Genomic DNA, 20,931 nt, shown 5'->3' on the forward strand with positions numbered 1-20,931 from the left:
AAACTACTCTATATATTAAAAAAAACCGCATCAAAATCCGTTGCGTAATTTCAAAGATCTAAGCATAAAGATAGACAGCGGTAAGCGACTTTGTTTTATACGTTATGATATAGATTTCTAGTGATACGTCTGTTAATATGAATGGTTTTTTTTTTCTAGTTTCGAAATGGTCTCCGACGGTAACTACCACAAGGCTGAATTGATCGCGATTAAGAAGAATTTCACGTTACGAGTCGACGACGGACCCGCGAGGTCCATCATCAATGAAGGTATGATACTCGTACAGCCTGTAAATTTTCCCACTGCTGGGCTAAGCCTTCCTTTGAAGGAGGATTTGCATGATATTTCAACACGCCACTCGATGCGCTTTGGATTAACATGAGGCAAAATTCCGTTGAAATTAGACACATGCAGGTTTCCTCACGTGAAAATTTGCGGGGCTTGACTGAGTTTGAACTCGCAATCATCGGTTAAAATGAAAGCGTTCTAAACACTGGGCCATTGCCAACAACAACAACAACAACAGCCTGTAATTTCCCACTCCTTTTGAGGAGAAGGTTTGGAACATATTCCACCACGCTATTCCAATGCGGGTTCGTGGAATACACATGTGGCAGAATTTCTATGAAATTAGGCACATGCGATTTTCCTCACGATGTTTTCCCACACCGCTGAGCACGAGATGAATTATAAAGACAAATTAAGCACATGAATCAGCGCTGCTTGCCTGGGTTTGAACGCAATCATCGGTTAAGATGCACGCGTTCTAAACACTGGGCCATTGCCAATGAGGCTTCGTTCTCTCAGCCGAATTTCAAGTATTTTTTTATTAAAATGGTCATGTAACTTATGTTAATTTCAATTTCAAGGCAGTAACGAGTTTCTCCGCCTAGAGAGGCCCATGTTCGTCGGCGGAGTGCCCGAGGACGTCGCCAAGGACGCTTTCAGCAAATGGCACTTGCGTAACATAACCAGCTTCAAAGGTATGCAGAATTTCTAATTGAAACTTTTCCATTCAACGTAAAATATACTCATCTATAATCAAAGTAAAAACGCTTGTGTATGATATCATTTTAAATAAAATAATAAATATGAGACAACATCACATACATTACTCTGATCCCAATGTAAGTAGCTAACGCACTTGTGTTGTGGAAAATCAGAAGTAACGATACCGCAAACACGCAGACCCAAGACAACATGGAAAACTAATGATAATCTACATCGACTCGGCCGGGAATCGTACCCAGGACCTCAGAGTGGCGTACCCATGAAAACCGGTGTACACACCATTCGACCACGGAGGTCGTCATTTTGAACGCAGCATATGCTATTAATATATGTATTTTTTAATCAGCATAAGTTTTCTCTTTAAGCACAGCGGGGGTTCATTATCTTTTAAAAGCAAAAGTATTTGTTTTTCCCCATTTTTATAGTAAAACTAGCGACCCGCTTCGGCTTCGCACGGGTGCAATATAAATATACAACAGAATTTGTTTATTTACATCACATTACAAACTTCTAAAAATAACAGTGTTTCTTTACTATATTGTCCATGCATTATATACAAAAACCTTCCTCTCGAATCACTCTATCTATTAAAAAAACCGCATCAAAATCCGTTGCGTAGTTTCTAAGATCTAAGCATACATAAGGACAGACAGCGGTGAGCGACTTTGTTTTATACTGTGTAATGATTATTTCATAAACTGTATATGATGTCGGTCAGGCTGCCTGAAAGAGGCGTGGATCAACCACAAGCGCGTGGACTTTGTAAACGCGGCGCGCACCTCGCGCACGCGCGCCGGCTGCGGCGGAGACGAGCCCGCCATGCCCGCGCGACCACACGCGCTGCAAGAGGACGGCGCTCACGAGCCCGTGAGTACAAACACATCACAAAATGCATGCATTATTTTTAGTGGTCTTAATGCAATACGCCAGGATTTAATGAGAAATCAAGTGGATGGTTAGAACTCGTGCATCTTAACCGATGATTGCGGGTTCAAACCCAGGCAAGCACCACTGAATATGCACTTAATTTGTGTTTATAATTCATCTTGGCGGTGAAGGAAAACTTTGTGAGGAAACTTTCATATGTCTAATAGAATATAAATTCTGCTACATGTGTATTCCACCAATGCGTGGTGGAATATGTTCCAAACCTTCTCCTCAAAGGGAGAGAACCTTAGCCCAGCAGTGGAAGATTTACAGGCTGTTGTTGTTTATATAAAAATGAACGAGAAATTGGTTTAAAGTATTTAAATCAACGTTATAATATTAAATAAATAAATATGCAAACACGACACAAACACCCAGACCCAAGACAACATAGAAAACTAATGATAATCTACATCGACTCGGCTGGACTAGCCCGGGACCTCGGAGTGGCGTACCCATGAAAACCGTTGTACACACTCATGTACACACCACTCGACACAGAGGTCGTCAAAATCGTTAAAATTACAAAAGAGGTTTATAACGGTCGTGACAACCCCCCCCCCCCCCACAGGACCCGTGCGTGCCCAACCCGTGCGCGCGGGGCGGGCGCTGCGTGCGCGAGGCGGGCTCGCGGTCGGACTATACTTGCCGCTGTCGTGCCGGCACGGCGGGCGCGCAGTGCGAACTGCGCACCTCTGTCGGTAAGTATCCTATATCTTTCATTAACCATACAAGTAAATATAGTGTAACCTCGATATAACAAAACGGAAGGAATTTCGTACGCTCAAAAATGTAAACATTTATGTACATAATGTTGTCTTAAATTTTCACGATTACTATACATTTAAATAAAACTAGTTATAAAGGTTTTGAATCGCGTATATTAATTATTTTTGACATCCCGACGTTTCGAGGTTTATCTTACATAGGCCAAACAAAGAGAAATATCGGTACTAGGGTTAAGGAACATATAGGAGATGTCAAAAATAGGCGTTCTTCAAAGTCTGCAATCTGTGAACATGCTCTGGATAAACCTAACCATTTTATCCGATTTGATAAACCACAGATCCTCGCTAGAGAACACAGATTAATTCCTAGAATGATACGCGAGGCTATTGAAATTCAAAAACATCCGAACTTCAATAGAGAAGATGGTTGGAGACTTTCTAACACCTGGGATCCACTTATTAAAAATTTAAAATCCCAAATCCAACAGACTGCAAGACCTAAAGATACAGTTAGTGCCTTCTGCGTGCAACCGGAACGTTACTCAAGATATCAATTGAGAAATCGTTGGCGGTAGTTGTTAATAATATTTCTTTTGTTCTTCAAATAGACAAATGTCATCTTAGTCTACCCGTGTGAATCTGTGTTCTCTAGCGAGGATCTGTGGTTTATCAAATCGGATAAAATGGTTAGGTTTATCCAGAGCATGTTCACAGTTCTTAGTCTACCCGTGACCACGAACGCTGTAAAGTGCTCGAAACGTCGGGATGTCAAAAATAATTAATATACGCGATTCAAATCCGTTATAACTAGTTTTATTTAAATTTATGTACATAGCTTTATAAATTAGTTTTAAGTTTCATTTAAGTGAATATGTAATATTCTTTATGAAACAATAAATATCTTAAACCATATGAAGGGAACAAGTAAATATTCGTTATACAATATCAAATAATTCGCTGAACTAAGATTTGTTATGCTTGTACACCTCAACATTACGTACTCATCTTGTTTTAGCGAATAACTTTTACTAATAAATGTATAACACATTTTTATCAATCAAAATCAAAATCAAAATAAACTTTATTCAAGTAGGCTTTTATAAGCACTTTTGAATCGTCATTTTACAATTAAGTGAAGCTACCACCGGTTCGGAAAGTAGATTCTACCGAGAAGAACCGGCAAGAAACTCAGTAGTTACTCTTTTTTAACATTTAAAAAATACAACGTCATGTTAATTAAATACAATTATTTGAATTAATGTATCCTGCTTGGAAGTCAACAGGTATTAACTCCACGCTTTTTTATCATCTACAAAATCTTGTATCGAATAGTATGCTTTTTCTACCAATGTATTTTTAACAAACGATTTGAATTTACTAAACGGCAAAGTTAAAAATTTCTGCGGAATTTTATTATAGAAACGGATACCTTGCCCCAAGAAGGATCTATTGACTTTGCGGAGTCGGAAACTTGGCGTTATAAGTTTATCCTTACTTCTAGTGCATATACAATGATTATCACTGATTTTATCAAAGTGATCAATGTTACTGTGAATATACATGATATTGTTGTAAATATATTGCGACGCAACAGTAAGTATTCCTACTCTGTTAAAAACTTCCCGAAGAGAGTCTCTAGCTCCAAGATTATAAATAAACCGAATTGCTCTCTTTTGTAAAATAAAGACAGATTCAATATCTGCAGCGTTACCCCAAAGTAATATGCCATATGACATAATACTGTGAAAATAACCAAAATAAACTAAACGAGCGGTATCAATATCAGTTAGTTGTCTAACTTTTCTAACCGCGTATGTTGCGGAGCTGAGTCTTCCTGTTAGGGATGATAAATGAGAAGTCCACTGAAGTCTGGAATCCAATCCAAATAAAATCAAAATATAAAATTACTGTATGTTTTTTCCATTTAAATAATTAGGTAGGTAAAAAAAAAAGTTTTTACAACATTAAATGCAGTAAATTCGGTATCAGTAAGTACATATCTAGGTGAGAACTTTGTATAAAGATTTTGGATTGACAATATTCGTTAATTAGAGGTGTTTATAAATACTTTTTTTGATAGTTGAACGTTGGTTATAAAGAGGTTGGTCGCAAAAAATGTTCACAATTTAAAGGTATATTTTACATTGACTCTTATATCCATAATTCAAGTCAATTACGAAGAATTTATTAAGTGAAGGAACTCTGTATATTGAGGTACGTTATACATATTAAGGTTGCACTGTATATTAACTGTCAATAAACTTTTTATAATTAAGCTGATATACACGATAATAAAATTCTGCCGACACTTTGCCGTTTCGTAAATTCAAATCGTTTGTAAAAAAAACATTGATAAAAAAGGCATACTTAATATTCGATACAAGATTTTATAGATGATAAATAAATAAAATTTTAACAAAAAGAAAAACCGACTTCAAACAAAACACTATTTTATAACAAATGAATATGCACGAAAAAGTAATAAAAATAATTGCGTATTCAACATATTTTTTAGAGTCTTCCTAAGTTAAATGAAATGAAAAATATTAGACTACTTAAAAGTCGATTAACGATTATATCATGTAGTTATAGTTATTGGTATATTTGGAGCCGGTGTCAGCCACGGTGCCCTTGCCCCAACAATCAAAAGAAAGAAGCGATACGAGCCCCTTGATTGATCCAGTATATTATTGTGTAAAAGGTAATTTGTAAAAAACATATTTGTCATAGTATTCTCGTATTGTTTTTTGATAGATATACTGTAGGGTTTTATTGGCTGACACCGACTCCAAATATAACAATAATTATAACTACATGATATAATCGTTAATCGACTTTTAAGTAGTTTAATATTTTTCATTTCATTTAACTTAGGAAGACTCTAAAAAATATGTTGAATACGCAATTATTTTTATTACTTTTTCGTGCATATTCATTTGTTATAAAATAGTGTTTTGTTTGAAGTCGGTTTTTCTTTTTGTTAAAATTTTATTTATTTTTTGATTTTAAGTGAAGCTGATGTTGACTAACTAATTTTTTTTAATATGGATAGATTAAACGTTCCGTTTATATGAGTCAGAAACTACTTCGAGGACAATTTCAAAGGAAACTTGCGAATAAAGCAAAAATAGACTTTCGAAAATGCGGATTTAATACGTCACGCGGCGTAAACTACAAGGATCCCTCGAAAGAGCTGTAATCGAACTCAGCAAAAAAACTTTGAAAAAGACCAACTATATTTCGTACATCATATGACATCACATCACATACACAAAATTTGATTAAAGATAGTAAGAAATTCTGCCCCATATCGCACCCTAACTGCGAGCCGTATAGGAGTTCCATCACTACATAGCATAAAACAAAGTCGCTTTCTCTGTCCCTATATCTTTAAATCTACGCAACGGATTTTGATGCGGTTTTTTTTAAAAGATAGTGTGATTCAAGGGGAAGGTTTGTGTATATAAAACATGAACAATATAGTAAAGAAACACTGATAATTTTAGAAGTTTGCGATGTGATGTCGTATATAAACAAATTCTGTAGTATATTTAGTATCAGTATTGCACCCGTGCGAAGCCGGGGTGGGTAGCTAGTTGATTATAATATTCGACTATGATAATTACATAAACATAACCACATTACGGAAGGTGACTCAAATATACCTATAAATAAAAGATTCGACCGAGTATCGCTAACGTGCTCCTCAGAATTGTTCCGTTCCCTTCCGTTCCGTTACTTTGTCATGGATCCTGTGCTCAGAACCTTACCAAACTTTCACCAAATTACCCTTGAAGTATATATTTTATAATAAAAAAAGAATTAGCAAAATTGGTTAACGTGATTTTCAGTTATTCACCTATTTGTCGCGCATATACATAATGCAAATTTAAGACTTATGTCGTTTTCACATGGATACCATCATCGGAAAAAAAAATAAAAAAAATGGGACCCCACGGGAAGCACTACCTTTCAAACAAAAAAAAAATTATCAAAATCGGTCCACCCAGTGAAAAGTTATGAGGTAACAAACATAAAAAAAAAAAAAAAAAAAAAAAAAAACAAAAAATACAGACGAATTGATAACCTCCTCCTTTTGGAAGTCGGTTGAAAAGCGTGGAGTTAATACCTGTGATGACTTCCAAGCAGGATATATTATTTTAAATAATTGTATTTAACTAACAGGACTTTGTATTTTTTAAATGTTAAATAAGAGTAACTACTGAGTTTCTTGTCGCTTCTTCTCGGTAGAATCTACTTTCCGAACCGGTGGTAGCTTCACTTAATTGTTAAATGACGATTCAAAGTGCTTGTAAATGCCCACTTGAATCAAGTTTATTTTGATTTTGATATTCTTTGTCTATGCCGCGGATTGATGAGGAGTTCCTTCGTGAGAAAAGGAGTAAATTTATATTTATAAGTAGCAGATAGGCTAAAGTGATAAAAATAATTTAGGTTTACACACAATTTAGATCCCCTAAGGGACCACACTTGCTTTCAAAAACACAAAAAGAATATCAAAATCGGTTCGACCAGTGAAAAGTTATGAGGTAACAATCATAAAACAAATACGGACGAATTGATACCCTCCATTTTGAAGACTGACAATCATTATGTTCATAAAAAACGCACGTTGAACATGTTTCAGGCGGGGCTCCGGTTATCACACAAGTCAAACTGCCCCCACGGAAGCAGATTATCAGCAACGTCCAAGCATCACCAGGTAACGAGCTATACTAATGTTATAAATATATATATATACATACATATATACTTGGTGGTATTGCTTTGTGCAAGCACGCCTGGGTAGGTACCACCCACTCATCAGTTATTCTACCAAATAATAGAACACAGTATTGTTGTGGTCCGAACACAAGAGAAGCAGCAGCCTAGTATTGTCATAAATAAAATAAAATAAAATAAAAATAGCCTTTATTCTACCAGAAAACATGCTCACAATATTTCATTTAAATAAAACTAGTTATACCGGATTTGAATCGCGTATATTAATTATAGGTAGTCTACCCGTGACCACGAACGCTGTAAAGTGCTCGAAACGTCGGGATGCCAAAAATAATTAATATACGCGATTCAAATCCGGTATAACTAGTTTTATTTAAATGTGTAATAATCGCGAAAATTTAAGACAACACTACACAATATTTCACTTATATTAAATTATATATTATTTCCATTTTATTAATTATCCATTTCATTATATAATTTCATTAATTTAATTGCATATATTAATATATTATTATTCTTAAAACATGCAGCTTTTATTTTATTTTATTTACTAGCTGTTCTACGCGACTTTGCTTGCGTGGAAGTTTACAGATTAACTTAAAAATCTTAAAATTGTGCCTACGTATTATCTTTCATTAATGTAAGCAAAAATCACTGTCCATAATGGCACCTAGAAACAAGTCGATATTCGATATGCTACGTTGTCAATTAATACATTATTATATGTTCCGTCGCGGAGTCGCCATTCTAACATCGCACTGTAATATCGTCGTAACAATTAAATATTGTAAATTATATTACAATACATATATCTATACTCAATTGCCTTTCATTACATCATCCACAAGACATTTAAGGCAAGAAATATTACGTTGAGTTTTTGTGTAATTTACCATTAATTCATTTAAAGTAGAATATTCAGAAATTAAAAACGTGTCTACTTATTTTAAATTAGTATCACAAAAATTATGTTTCTTGGAACAATTAAAAATTATAATTGAAAAAAATATGAACATCTATACAAAACTTCAACCCCTATATACTCCCTTAGAGGAAGAATTTCCCAATTATATAAACATTAAGCTAAATCATTATTTAGTTAGGACAAATTAAAAATAATTAATCCTATTAATTCGTACTTATTAACATAAGAATTAACAACATTAAATGCTTAAATATATATATATACAAATATGAACTAAAACTAGTTACTGTATAAATCTTGACCGCGTGGAATGGTGGCAAGAATGCTAGCAGCATTTCCCCGTTGAATCGCAATTCCGATCCTCTGGGCAAAAAACGAACCAGCCCTCTTGTCAATTCGTACTTAGTGAGTATATATTATGTATTAGTATGTATTTGAAAATAAATTTATAATTCCAGCCGCGCCTGCGCAAAAGCAGTATCCTGAAGAGGCGCCCGCGCAGCCGCCGGCCAGCGGCGCGTGTCGGAAGGTGAACTTTATTAACTTACATTTTTAAAATTAAAAAAAAACTGAACACAGATACTAAAAATATCGAATATAAACAAACCTTATTTATAACGGCGCGCCCTTCATTTGTTTGTTTATCTAATTAATGAATAGAGTATAGTACGACACAACTTAGATGTATCATCGGCAAAATTCGTAAAACCGATCACATCCGAATTAAGTACGCGATCCCTAATTATCAATGTTTAATTCTTATGTGAATATGATCTTTACGCAAACGTAATAACTTGTAACATCACATGACCTAATATATTCGTCAATTTGACGCGTCGATTCACACGCACTCGCTGTCTCGGGTCGAACTGACGCGGGAATCTATAGCGACGAATAGCGTCGAGTGGCGCGATAGGGAGCTGTTTCTATTGATTGTGTGAATCAGCAGTAATCGGTTTTACGAATTTTGCCGATGATACATCTAAGTTGTGTCGTACTATAATTGTTAACATTATTTGATGGCTTATATATTTTTAAGAGCGGGCGACCTCGAATGGATTTGTAAATGTCGTTATTGATTGAAAAGCGTCTCGAGTGCGATGGTGCCTTAAAAAACCCATTTTACTGAAATAGTTTTCCAAATGTCGGGTCAACCACCAAAGCCTGTTCAGCATTAAAGTGCAATAGTGTTGTATTATAAATGAAGATATATAAATCAAAAACTATTTATAGTGAATAAATATAGCTGGGCTATTAGCAGATAGTCTGGTATATCTCATGATATTGGAAAGTCTACATTAAACTTAACGTCAAAAGCGATGTCATTCCAGGAGGCCACTCGCGAGTTCATAACTGAGGGTTCCTGTCGGAGCCGCCGTCCTGTCCGCGGCGCGCGGTGCTCCGCTAAAGCCTCTGGAACCCCGGGGGGCTGCGGTAGAGCCCTGTGCTGCGCACCCAGGAAAACTAAGAAGAGAAAGGTAACATAAACGCATCACAGATTATTGCATACATAAATAAGTTTTAAAATAAACTTCTATCTTATATAATAGTTTATTTATATAAATAGCTATTACTGTTTATTATTTAAAGTGCATCATTAATATTACAAAAAGAAATCTTAAATATCTTTATTAATATTATAAATGGGAAAGAACTCTGTCTGTCTGTCTGTCGCTCTTTCACGACCAAACCGCTGAACTGAATTTGGTGAAATTTGGTGTTAAGCAATTTTGAACTCCATAAAAGGACATAGGCTACTTTTTGCCTGACACATGTTATGACTACTAACTAGTAGTATATAGATATATGTACAGTCGGGGTAAGAAAGGGTTCGTCACCTTAAGATCTATTTTCGTGTGCTCAGTACGAGCGATAATCTGCTTTACCGATCGAGAATGACATTTGCGTCGCAATTATTTGATGTTTAGATTCAAAAGGTACTAAGAGTTTAAGACTTGATAAATGAATGAATTTGAAAACTGTAGAAGGTTTTCTTACTCTGACTGTGCATAAAATTAACAAGTACCTCAATTGTTTTGTCCGTTTGTCTGTGTACATACAGATGTTTGTTTGTTTTGTTTTATGGTATAGGTTGGCGGACGAGCATATTGGCCACCTGATGGTATGTAGTCACTATCATCCATAGACAATGACGCTGTCAGAAATATTAACTATTCCTTACATCGTCAATGCGCCACCAACCTTGGGAACTGAGATGTTATGTCCCTTGTGCCTGTAGTTACTGACTCACCCTTCAAACTGGAACACAACAATACTGATTACTGTTATTTGGCGGTAGAATAACTGATGAGTGGGTGGTACCTACCCAGACGGGCTTGCTCAAAGCCCTACCACCAAGTAAATTACCTAAATGTTTAATAAATTGTTTTCAGATCCGTTTAGTCTGTGCCGACGGTACGAGATATACCAAAGATATAGAAATAGTACGCAAATGTGCCTGCGGAAAAAAGTGCCCGAGGAACACGCCCTTCATACACTAAACACACACACAAAACAAATCCAAATTTGCACAAAAATTAAATAAAAGTCAAAGCGCTTACACAGCACCCTATAAACGAGAAACCTGCTTTCCAAACGTTACAGAAACGTTGCATAATTTTACTGTCATGGCGCCCATTTATTTAAATTTTGGACAAATTTGTTTCAAAGGTAATTATTATGTCTCATTTTTACACGAAATGAATGTTGAGAATGTTAGAAAGAGATATCAATAGAAATAGCACCATGTTAGAGAGGGACGCATGATTATATTTGACAGTCTTATAGTACGACACAACTTAGATGTAGGCGCGATAGGGAGCTGTTTCTATCGGTTGTGAATCGGCAGTATCGGTTTTATTGAATTTTCTCATGCTACATCTAAGTTTTATCATGAACTTACCGTCGTAGACTATAAATTTAAGAAGGATGAATGTTTTTTTTCGACTTTTGACATTTTATTTAAAAGTAATTTTAAAAAAGCAATCAATCTTATCAACGAAATAATCAATAGACAATAATCGTCAATAGTGTAATAATTTAAATATGCCTTCCAATATAACGGCCTATTGTTTTAAGTTTTAAAAGAATTTATGATAAAATGAACGAAAATCTCAAACAACATTTTTACATAATTATTTTGCTACAATGAAAAAACTTTTTCCGTGAAATTAATTTGTTCATTTCAGTAATGGGGGGTAGAACAACTCTTCAATTTATGTAATATTGCAAAAACCTCTTGTAAGTTAGTCCTGATTGGTTTAAAATAATTAAGTATTACTCTAGTTACGGCTCTAAGTAGATTCAGGTATCATAAAGGATCAATATTTATCATCGAAATAAAAGCAAAACCTACTTTATGATATATTTTGACCACTCAATACTTATTAGAAAACATTTACCCAGCGAATATTTGCGCTAATACAAGAACAATCAATCAAAGTTCTTTAGCGTTTACCTGCGCAAACTTATTACAATACAAAGTTTGCGCGTGTAGTAACTCGGTTTTACGTGGTTTTGTAACGTATTATGAGGGCGAATGAAAAATTGATGCATTTCTCTGAGATCTTGAACTTATTTTTAAATACTTCACCATCTTTTATAATGTTTTGTATGAATGTACTATTAGGTCTAACTTTATACCCCATTAGACATAACTAAAGCTTAAATATACTCAACAGTTAGGTAATGCATTTATTGTTAAACCTTTTACGCCCTGGAGGCTATTATTTTATCTGTATTTTTAATATGTAATTATATTTTTAATCTGCGGATATCATGGATGTGTAAAATGGACGACAGCTATGGGACAGTTTTGAAATTCTTGCTTGGAATGTGTTTTTTTCTCAATTTTGACGTCCATTTTACATATTCATGTTTGTTTTTTTTGTAACACAATGTTACAACTTAATTTTATACTGCCATAAAATTTTCATGAATCGTCTCAAATTTTAATCTTAAACAATATTGTGTTCATTTAATAATAATATATTTATCATTCTCTAGATGTTTATTGAATATTTTATATCGATAAGTTAGTATTAGGCGTACAGATAATAAATTTCCGCGTTTTTTATATTCTTGCCATATGAGAAAATGTTTTTTCGGCATTTTTTTTTCATTTTTATATACCTTTTTAGATCTAATGATAAAAAAAAAATAATAGTAGTTTTTGACTGACGGTTCTTTTGTAAAATAAAATAGATTAAAATATTTATTGCTGTTTTGTTGCTAAAGTGTAGCTTACTGTAAATTGGTAGTTAAGATTTATTATATAGGAACAATTAAGTATTTTATTAGGTATTATAAAGCATTCCGTATTTATTTCTTACCATATTCATATAATTACAGTAACAGTTGTCAGCGGTTTTAATGATATTAATTTTCAGTATTAATTATTTGTTATTGAATGAAACATCATTTACAGTTATATAAAATTATTGTTTTATTTTTATATAACTGTAAGGTCGATTTACATCTTATGTAAGTTATAATCTAAGCTTTAAGTTTCGTATGGTCGTGTTTTAAGACAGACGGACAGTGCATGCGCTTTTTATTAATAATTATAAAAAAAAGTAATAATATTGTCTATAAACTTTATAATTTATTTGATGTAATAAAAGACGATGTTAGATAAATATGGATTTTATTTATTTTCCTATAAAATGTTTTTTAATTGGGAAGACATTTGTACCTGATTGATATATATGACGACCTCATTGGTCGAGCAGTGTATACAGCGACTTTCATGGGTTTCGAGTTCAATCAAAACAAAACAAAAAAAAATTATTATTATTCATATTATTCATTAAAAGAGTGCTTTTTAGAAAGAAACGCCTTTTTTCTCTCGCTGGAAAAACGCTTTATACGCGCTTCCCCCACGTGATGGAAAGTGGGCGTGTGTGTGGGACTCCCCGATTTCCTGGACGCCGAGTGCGCCCAGGTCCACCGGGTTTACCCACTAAAAACCCAGTGGTACCCTCACCGTCTCTGAGCGGGCGCCACGGGATCGCTTACGCATGCTACCGTGTAGAAAGAAACGCCTGGAGTTAGGCTCAGGTTCCATCATAGGACACTAATTACTGTAAAAAACAGCATCGTTAATCTGTTTATTTGAAAAGAGCAACTATGCGAGTTTCTTGCCGTTTCTTCTCGCTAAAAGCGGCTTTCCGAAACGGTGGTAGTATTTAATTGTTGACGATACAAAAACGCTTCATTGTGAAGTTTACTTGAATAAAATTGAGTTGATTTGAATCACTGGTCAAGTCGATGCAGAAAAAGTTCATTAGTTTTCTATGTTGTCTTGGGTCTGCATGTTTGTGGTATCGTTACTTCTGATTTTCCACAACACAAGTGCTTCAGCTACTTACATTGGGATCAGAGTAGTGTATGTGATATCCAATATTTATTTATTTATAACGAGAAGATTAGAATCTTATTCCATCACTCTGCTCTACTACTAGGGCTGGTGAATAGGGATACATATGACAGATGTGTATATGTACCACGCATTGGTAATGGTAATCAAAACGCTCATACTGTTTGACACTAGTCACTTTGTCTTATGTATTTCTCTACAACACACAATCAAAACAAAACAATAGATTTAAAATACATTTATTTATTGATTCTTCAATATAATTTGTACGCTTCGCGCGGTTTACACTCCATAGTAATACATGAAAAGTTATTAAAAAATAATTATACATTATATATTACTATACAAAAAATTATACAATTAAACACGATTTTTAATATTACACAATAAACTAACAACCTTCTCAATAACCGTTATTAATATAAATTAAAATTAAATAGGGTTATATTACAAATCAATATTAAAATATAAAAAAAAGGTTTTCTTAATAAGATTCGTAAAACAGTTCAACGACAAAACTGTATACAAATCTTATTAAATCGCTTAAATATCTGTTAATATGAAAGAAGATTATAATACGACACAACTTAGAAACAGCTCCCTATCGCGCCACTCGACGCTATTCGTCGCTATAGATTCCCGCGTCAGTTCGACCCGAGACAGCGAGTGCGTGTAAATCGACGCGTCGAATTGACGAATATATTAGGTCATGTGATGTTACAAGTTATTACGTTTGAGTACAAATAATATGTGACCTGTTTCACGAATCTTGCTATGCTACATCTAAGTCGTGTCGTACTATACTTGAATTCGACATAAAAATGTTAACAAACATTTTAATCTATTCGACAGATCCGTATTTCAAGCAAAATTGATTATGAAGTGAATTTTAAAATTCACTAATAACAATAAACATGGTGTCATAAAGTACGATCAGATTTCTTTTATTATGTTACATATAAATAAATACACATATTAGTGATCCAAACATATTCCTTCACTTTTAATTTCTTTTTTACAATACAACATAATAAAACAAATCGTGCAAAACTAAAATTTGTGTTTACATACGCAAACGTATTTGCGCAGAGATTATGGCGAAGAGAGATGGTAAATTATCTTATATCGAATCATACGAGTCCTATCTTATCTTTGCACCTATGCTGTCATAGATACAAAGATATTTAGAAAGCTCAAGTCCGAGTATTTAATTATTCCAAGTGTACATTGTTTGCATGCTAAAACTGCGCAAACTGGTTTTGCTCGAGTAAACGCGTTGCTTGCAATATTTAATAATCGAATAAGTAGCATATGTTTTAAGATTAAAATAATCCACGTGATTTAATATGTAAACAGATTAAAAAAAGTCACTGATTTATTTACAATTCACTTTTAAATTTTAAGTAATATATATGTATTCCTTTAAAGAAATAAATGTCGTAATGTTGACAACAATTGTTGGCAAATAACTTTACGAATCAATCAAATTCTTAACTATTTATTTTGATTTTAGTTCATTCTACACAGTAAACTCGCTTCGTTTAACTCGTACAGTTAAATACTGATCATCATTGATTTGATTTAGTAAAAGAATATCATTCTCTAACAATTCTTCTGTACACATAAATCGTAAAAAGTTAATTCATAATGTATGATAAATCACTGAATCTTTATTAAGTAGAAATCATTATATTATAATCTAAGCTATACATATATAAATAATATAAATAATGATTATGAAACATATATATCGGTTAGAATAGGTTTAATTGATTTGAAAGAAAAAATAAACGGTTATCAATGGCGCGTAATCACTAGTAACCCGCGTGTCATTTGTACCCTATAATATGACAATACACTAATAGATGCATAGTTGACCATAGATATAGACAATGAATAGAGAAGTCTTAGAATAGAGAACTCACTTCGTATAAATTTGACTTACTGGCATTTCACAATCGTCTTCCGCTGTGAGTTTCGAAATAACAGAATAACTAATTCGTCATCCATTGATCATGAATCGGTTCGACAAACAAAGGAAAATAATTCATTGCCCTTCTAGTCATTCCTATGTCTACGGTCAAACCATTGCTTTATATTGACGATTCTAATCATTCTAAAGACTTGTTCACACGGCTTTATTACTCCAATTTCACAATGACAACAATAACAATGTCTGAAAATCCACAACAGCGCGACTTTTAAGGCATTTTTGCGTCATACGACCATTCCATGGAATCAGATTGGACTTTTTTTAGAACCAAAACGACTTAGAATTTAAGATGAGAAGTCTCTTTTTAAAGGCCAGCACAGTGTTGCTGATGTCCACGGGCGATAGTAGCCACTTGCCATCTGCTTCATGCTGGTTTAGTACAATGGCCCCAAAAAGAAATACATAATTCTGAGGTCTCATTGATCTTGTGGTCAGATTATAACATTACAAAACCCAGATTGACCCTTTGGTTATCATTTACTCCTCTTCGCCTCGACATGTAAGCCTAATTTGTCCTCCTAGAGTCAGAGGTTAACTACCAGAGATGACATTGTAAAAACCTTAGACTTAGCTATAAGCCAAAAAAAAAGTGTATATTACTTCTTGGGTATGTCAATAAATTATTATTATCTGTAATGAGAACAGCTGTAATGTCCAAAATCAAAATAACTTGAAGCATTAAAGTAGTGCGAACAAATCCATCTATGGTTTACTGTACAATAAATGCATAGACTAAACTCCGGACGCTGAGATAACCAATCCAAAACGAAAACAAATTCGACCTTGAAATGACGCGATATTATTGGTCGAGAGCTTGAATAAACTATGATATTAATTACGGATTCGATAAAATATGATTGTACGGTTCGAAATTCAAATTTCATATTGTAACGTTTGAACTAGCGCGCACGGGTGATTTTTGTCACGGTGACTTTAAAGTGTTTGTCATTGTCACGTCACGTTTCCAAAGCGGAGTGCGCTCATTAATAGAGACAGTGACAAAACATTTTCGAAATCGAAGTGTCATTTGCCACTATGGATTTCGAAGAGATTTCCATTTGCCTTTTGACTGACGACGAGAGTGACGAATTTGTCGCTAGTGTGCACGTTACTATGAAAAAACGTAAAGACGCTGACAGTTTCGTCGCGGGCTTGTTCGCCGGTCGGCTTACACAAATGTCACCCAATTGTCACGTCGTAACGTGCGCGCAACACCATACATATTCACGGACTTGATAAGAGTGATGAAACAGTCACCGTGACAAAAATCACCGGTGCGCGCTAGCAGTTACAATATGTAATTTGAATTTCGAAGCTGTTATCGAGACTTACACTTGGGAGTGTTCGTGCCCCCCTACCCCCCAAGTTGACAGGAACAAGGTTGTAACACTCCAGTACGAGGTCGAAGTATTAAAAAAGAAATACAATATTTATTGTAAGTACAAATAATCGACAACAATAAACTTAAATTACGAACTCCAAAGATAATTCGTCCATTTTTTCACGGATCTATTCAGTAAGTTGTTTCAGCGACCGGATATTATATATATATATTATGTAAAATAATTAGCTTATATAATACTTCACGGTATATATTCAAATTCTTATATTCTATGACACTGTTTATTCCCAAATGCTTGATACATATATACATATTATACATAAAAATTGATACATACTATATATATGAAATAATATATTTATACATAGTTCAATTTATTGATAACAAAACTTTTTTATATATATATATACCGGGAACCGATACTTGGATCAGAGCAGTGGTTCTCAATCTTTTCGATATTACCACCAAATTGACGTAATCTTTGAAGTTATACTTATTTCGCACGCAATATGAAAAAATATATGAGTGAAATTTGATGATGCGCGCACAGAATTACATTATTACTACATGAAACGTCAACTCACTCGATATAGACAACTTGCATGTGCCTAATTTCATCGAAATTCTGCCACATGTGCATTCCGCCAAACCGCATTGGAACAGCGTGGTGGAATATGTTCCAAACCATCTCCTAAATGGGAGAGGAGGCCTTAGCCCAGCAGTGGGAAATTTACAGGCTTTACTACTTTACTTTACTTACACACATTATATGTACATATACATACATGTCTGTCACTGTAGTGCAACATACTATCAGGGTTCATTTCTTTATTCCATTGCCTTCATTATTGATTTTAACTTTTATAAAATTGGAAAAAAAATCTCCAACGATAAATTAAGCTACATCATGGAGACACAAGACCTACAGATTGAGAACCACTGACCGAGACGTCGCTGCGTCCGTACACTAAGCCGTAATAGTTTACACACAATATTAATATAAATACATATATCTTAGAAATAAATAACATATAAGAATCGAAATGTATCAGTCCAAAAATATTTCATTATATTTTTTCAATGCCGTGTCGTGGCAAAACAATAGTTAACGTTAGAAAAATAGTTATTTACACATTTTAGTAAGGTTAGTTCCACCGAATACATAATCAGCTTCACTAGTAACAATGTTTAGCGGACGTTAGTTAAACTTTCCTTTATAGACTGGCAAGAACCGAGATGGCCCAGAGGTTCAAAGTCAGACAAGCATCATTGCATTTTCATGTGCTTAATTTCTGTTTATATGACAACATCGTGAGGAAACCTTCATGTGTCTAATTTCATCGAAATTCTGTCACATGTGTATCCATAAATTGCATTGAAGCAGCGTGGTGGAATATTAAAAACCTTTTAATCAAGGGAGAAGAGGCCTCAGCCCAACAGAAGGCTTAAGGCTAAATGTTGTGTGTTGTTGTATGGGAGATCTTGGTGGTATATGATCACCACCACCCACGTACATTGCCACAAGAAATGCAAACAATCAGCATTACAGTACAGTAACCAATGCCCCAATAAGGCTACAGATCCAGAAGACCTAATACCAATTTGATACTTAAATATTAGGTTTTTGTATTGTATTTAGAAAACTTAAACTCTGAGAAAGGACATAGGCAATTTTTTTGCCTTACACATGACAACCAACTCCCTACAACGGGAGCCAAGCCAGGGGCGACTTCTAGTACTATATAATGCCACAATTAAAAAATAAAAACAATTTTTTTAACACCGAGTCATTAATTGTTTAACGAATCATCCCTTAAACATAGTTTATAAGTGAAGCCGTTACTTATAATAACAAATTCATTATCTTACATGTTAATTTCTATACATATACAGTTTCATCATTCTTTGTAATTGATATAATAAGCATACGACATTAATTCTAAAACAGGTATGTTACTGTTACATTTGATCACTAACAAAAACCAGCGGGCCAAAACTAATTCTAATTTGCAGTACAACAGCATTGAACATATATATTAATCAAGTTTGTGTACAAAATAGCTGAGTTATTAGCCAATCGCTTGAAATACTTAGAAGTAAAGCTTGATTATCTTTACTACATAGATTTGAATAGATTATAGATGAAGATCTATTTCCTTCTTTCCCGCTGGATGTGTTCATTTTGATTAACGACACACTATGAACACTCTTGCCTATACCTCTGTCTTAAAACTGATATATATATAATCTATTCCAACTATAAAAGGAAAATAGCCATAGACAATATATGATAGCAATTTGACCCAATATCATTGGCCGAGAGCTTGATTTATCTATGATATTCACTATGGATTTGCAAAGAAATGCCGTTTTAAACTTCGACAAAACAGTTTTGAATTTCGTATCGAAAATTAAAGTAGATATAAGTAGTTAAGTGTAATAGTGTTGTATTATAAATAAAGATATATTAATCATAATATATTAGTAGTGTACAATATAGCTGAGTTATGGGCAAATCACACGAAATACATACATGTAAGTTTTGTTTATATATTTTCCTACTTCCATTGGAATATGATATATATATACTTCAAAACATCTTGTAATACTTCTAAACATACCTGCGATGTCATTTCAAGAGTGTACCGAATTATTTTTATTATACAATGCGTTACTATGATTTAAACAACTATTATAGTTAATAATTAACTCTAATAGACAATTTACATTCATGGAAGAATATATATCTATATTTCTTATTGCAAATTTCAATCTTGTTCGCATAAGTTTATGAGTCAATATCAACGGCAGGAGTAGGAATTTGAAAGTAAAATTGAAGCAGACATAAGTAGTTAGGTGAATAATATTGTATTATAAATAAGGATATATTTAATTAAGAACTGTTAGTAGAGTGTACAGTACAGACGAAATGTAATTTTAACTCTTCTTGCTGTTGAAATGAACCATAGACTTTATTGAGTAACGCTATTGAAATACTTCTTATGTTAATGTATGTTAAACAAATCCTATTCGGTACCTCATATTGTATATAACAAAACAGACAAAGCGACATGAAACAGCTAAACTTATCACAAAAAGGAACGAATAAATATAGTATATATTGTATAAATATTGAAATAGTATGATTATTTGACGTTAAATATATGGCTTTTGACCAGTCAATAGCCAGTGATTGCTAGTCTCGGGTAATTGAATAACATCATTTATCAGCCTGACTATATAGAATAGATGTCTTATGTTGACGTCATAACTTAGAGAAAGATTTTCCATCGGTCTGTTTATATCTTTTATGTTACGTACAGTGGCGGATTTAACAAAAATAGTCTATTTTTTCATACAAATGCTCCCCATCAGTATTATAACGATCAAAACTGTTTCTAAAGTTGTTTAAGATATCAAAGATCAAACAAAATTATCAAAACAGATGATTAAATTGATAAAATCAATATTTCGGAGACTACATATGACAAAATTTAAGGAAAAGAAATAGCTCTGCGCTCAAGCGTGTTCAACTTTGCTGATAAATCCGCCACGGACATTAAAGTATTATCCAAAAACAACAGAGTTATATTGTGCTTGTAACATATCCAATCCTGATCAACTCCTGTATCACATGTAACTATTAATAAATTATTTAATTATTGCACTTAATTCGTTCTCAAAACAACCATGTAATCATTAACATAGTTTCATTATTTAATATTTAATCGTCTCTTCACGATAACAATAATTAAACAAATGATAATAGCTCCGTCAACAATCAATTTTTAGTAGACATTAAGTTCATATCACCTGTTGATCTACACGTGGAGCATAGAAGCGGAGACAATTTCACACAATCCTTGGGTACCGAGTATTACA

General features: G+C 33.7%; 1 protein-coding gene across 1 annotated transcript in view; it reads left to right on the plus strand.

Moving 5' to 3' along the window:
- Positions 1 to 11,311, plus strand: part of LOC124541518 (protein slit) — a 152,163-nt gene extending 140,852 nt beyond the window's left edge. The window contains exons 31-38 of the mRNA XM_047119434.1: positions 160 to 269; positions 870 to 983; positions 1,730 to 1,878; positions 2,510 to 2,639; positions 7,315 to 7,389; positions 8,796 to 8,890; positions 9,669 to 9,815; positions 10,731 to 11,311. Of these exons, the coding sequence (XP_046975390.1) occupies positions 160 to 269; positions 870 to 983; positions 1,730 to 1,878; positions 2,510 to 2,639; positions 7,315 to 7,389; positions 8,796 to 8,890; positions 9,669 to 9,815; positions 10,731 to 10,838 (928 nt within the window). The 3' untranslated portion in view covers positions 10,839 to 11,311. The remainder of the gene's footprint in view (positions 1 to 159; positions 270 to 869; positions 984 to 1,729; positions 1,879 to 2,509; positions 2,640 to 7,314; positions 7,390 to 8,795; positions 8,891 to 9,668; positions 9,816 to 10,730) is intronic.
- The last annotated feature ends 9,620 nt before the right edge of the window (positions 11,312 to 20,931 follow it).

Source organism: Vanessa cardui, chromosome 28, assembly GCF_905220365.1.
Source record: "Vanessa cardui chromosome 28, ilVanCard2.1, whole genome shotgun sequence".
Lineage (NCBI taxonomy): Eukaryota > Metazoa > Arthropoda > Insecta > Lepidoptera > Nymphalidae > Vanessa > Vanessa cardui.